Here is a 2,667-nt window from a genome sequence, read left to right as displayed (position 1 = left end):
CAAGCCAAATTTTTTTTAACAGTTTGAAATATCTTTTCAATCTTTGATTGGAATTGTACAAGCGCAAAAACATGCATGGCTTCAAGAGGTTTACAGGGCGGTTAATATTACTTCAATATTATTGTGTGGCTAAGTGCAGAAAATTGACGAGTATAGTTTAGATATTAAAAATACTGCTGAAGCTGTTTGATTTAAGTTAGTTTTTATAATAAAAATTAACAGAATACTAAAACACAAATTAACTTTTCAAAAATTTATTTGAAATTCCTGTACAACGTCCTGGGAATGTGTAATACGGTTTGTCAGGATTATTAATAGAGTATGTTAATAAAGATTTATTATTATATACATGTACATATATGATTGTATATTATGCACGCTTTCAATTACCAATATTAAGTAGACTGGGTATATTATTGACAATGCTTTATATAGGCATTAAAACGATCATATCTGCTTAGAATTGAGTATATTGGAGTGAGTTTCCAAATAATTCACAAAATGAATAAGTTTATTGTTGCAAACTTCATTTCCAACACTTGGTGTGTGCAGATGATTTCACGTGACGTTTGTAAAACTTCTTGCATTGAAATGGATCCGTTTTCGGTTCTATCCATACATGGCACACTTAACTTCCGCATTCATGGGCGTCTTTGCTGGACAGTTAAATTCTGTTGAGAATTCCTTAATCTGTGCCAAGGCACTGTTTGTTCTGCAAAATGTATGTAAATTTCGCTTTAATTTTCAGGACCATTAAACTTTTATCAAAGCATATTTTGGGGTTTTTTTTTCAAAATGAACAGATGAACAAAGCAATAAAATAGCAGATTGTTCTGTTCTGTTTTACCTAATGTCTTCCGACACTGTTCCTCGGACGGCATTGTAGTAGGCGACATTGTCATTTCTATTGTAGTAGCTAGCCTGAGTGTAAACGAAATCAATATTAATGTTTAACAGTAGAATCGCCAAAATACACCTAAAATATAAAAATTTTATTAATAAAAAGAGGTATTTTCAAAATAAACATTTGTTTATTGTATATCAAGATATTTCAAAAGAATTTTATTTTCACCTTCGCGGACAATATACATGTATTTTTATTTTTATATTTATATACATTGTATATAGTATACGACGAGTAACTGCTAGCTTTGGTTAATGCATGCATTAACATTGTATACTTGCGCATATGAGACAAAGAACATCTGGTCGTTGGTCAGACCTAATCCAGGAGCCAGTTTCTCTCCACCGTTCTTCTGAACCCATTTCTTGTAAGCCTTCAAAACAAAATACAAGTAATAAATTCCACCCAGTTCAATGCATATAAAATCCCTAGCATCATTTGATTAATGAATAAGTGAACCTTACTGTACCGTAGATATGATAGAAATCAGTTGGTTTGTAAATAAGGATGTTTACCTTGTAAGCTATCTGGACTCCACTAGTTTCAGCCATTGCTTCTGCTGACCATCTTAATCCATTGACTGGTACCTGAACATAGACACATGATAAGAATAAAAATATAGGCTCTGAGGTGACTCAAACAGGATGTTGTTAAATCTTTACAACGTATCGTTGAAGAGCGATTAACAAGTCCTACTTTAATAAGATTGAAAAAGTTGTGTATTTAATAAAATTTCTATTCTATAAGATCATATATAAAACGGAAAACCAGGAATTCACACAGCAATATGAAAAATAGTTTCGGAACACGGAAGAAAGCACGTTTGCTCTAATGGTCCAGGACAATACCAGAGACCTTGACAGGAATGGTCTGTCCTGGGATGGTGAATGGACCCATGCTCTGGTTGTTGTAGTAGTTCTCCACACACTTCTTGGCGTCTATCCACTTGTTGGTCGTCCTGTTGCTCCACCAATCCTCAAACACGCCCTCCACATTGTAGTATCCACCTGAAGTGAAAGAAACTCAATGTGTTTTATGGATAATTATGTAAGTTCTGAATTTGAATGAAATATTCACATGAATTGTAAAACACCCTATTCCATCGAATTAAATTATTATTTCCGATACATGTTGTTCCTAGCATGTCACTGAACACAGCTGGTCATAAAAGGTCTTTATGTATAATTTTAATTCAAAATGAAGAAAAGTCGTTATAACATACGATTGAAAAATCAAATGATGAAATTGATACAATAATTCATTGAAACTTATTAAGAGGACAAAATACCTGAGTGATCGATGCCATAAACAAGATGGTGAGCTATATGGCTTCCCATAGAGCCAAAGTTCATGAAGTGAGGGAGCGTGTAGTCGTAGAACGGGAACTGAAGGAGTCCGGCGGGCACCAGCAGCTCGTTCCAGTTCCAGCTACAAGTTTGAAAAGAAAATATCATATATAAATATTCATTTATTGTTTTTGCTTACATAAATGGAGGATATGTGTCTAAAGAAAACGCTGCTAATTATTTTCATTTATGCTGTGGCTTGAATAATCGAAGAAAATACTATTAGACAAATTAATGTATGATGATATGATGATAAATAGGCAATTTTATATGCTTCAAAAACTGAAAATATTTTTTCACAAAACCTTTCAAATGTAGACCTGATTCAAACATTTTCAACCTTCTTCAGTTTGAGGTATATCGAATCAATATTTAATTAAATTATTATTTTTGTCGGAATTTATTGAGCTACTGATT

General features: G+C 32.9%; 1 protein-coding gene across 1 annotated transcript; it reads right to left on the bottom strand.

The window, feature by feature from the left end:
• Positions 1-277: 277 nt before the first annotated feature.
• Positions 278-2,373, bottom strand: LOC128171848 (endothelin-converting enzyme 1-like). The gene is made up of 6 exons (XM_052837627.1): positions 2,193-2,373; positions 1,760-1,911; positions 1,420-1,491; positions 1,182-1,277; positions 848-921; positions 278-712 (listed from the first exon to the last, which is right to left on the bottom strand). Exons 1-6 carry the CDS (start codon positions 2,356-2,358, stop codon positions 610-612), a joined length of 663 nt encoding a protein of 220 aa, XP_052693587.1. The 5' UTR covers positions 2,359-2,373; the 3' UTR covers positions 278-609.
• Between the last annotated feature and the right edge of the window lie 294 nt (positions 2,374-2,667).

Source organism: Crassostrea angulata, chromosome 1, assembly GCF_025612915.1.
Source record: "Crassostrea angulata isolate pt1a10 chromosome 1, ASM2561291v2, whole genome shotgun sequence".
NCBI lineage: Eukaryota > Metazoa > Mollusca > Bivalvia > Ostreida > Ostreidae > Magallana > Magallana angulata.
The sequence above is the reverse complement of the archived record's forward strand: the minus strand, read 5'-3'. Positions and strand labels throughout refer to the sequence as shown.

Bases quoted from the DNA above. Each gene is read 5' to 3' on its own strand.
- LOC128171848 (XM_052837627.1), bottom strand. From the start codon at position 2,358: ATGATATTTTCTTTTCAAACTTGTAGCTGGAACTGGAACGAGCTGCTG. The intron at 1,912-2,192 runs GTATTTTGTCCT...CTTTCACTTCAG, and splicing joins TTATGGCATCGATCACTCAG to GTGGATACTACAATGTGGAG. The intron at 1,492-1,759 runs GTCTCTGGTATT...GTCTATGTTCAG, and splicing joins GACAGACCATTCCTGTCAAG to GTACCAGTCAATGGATTAAG.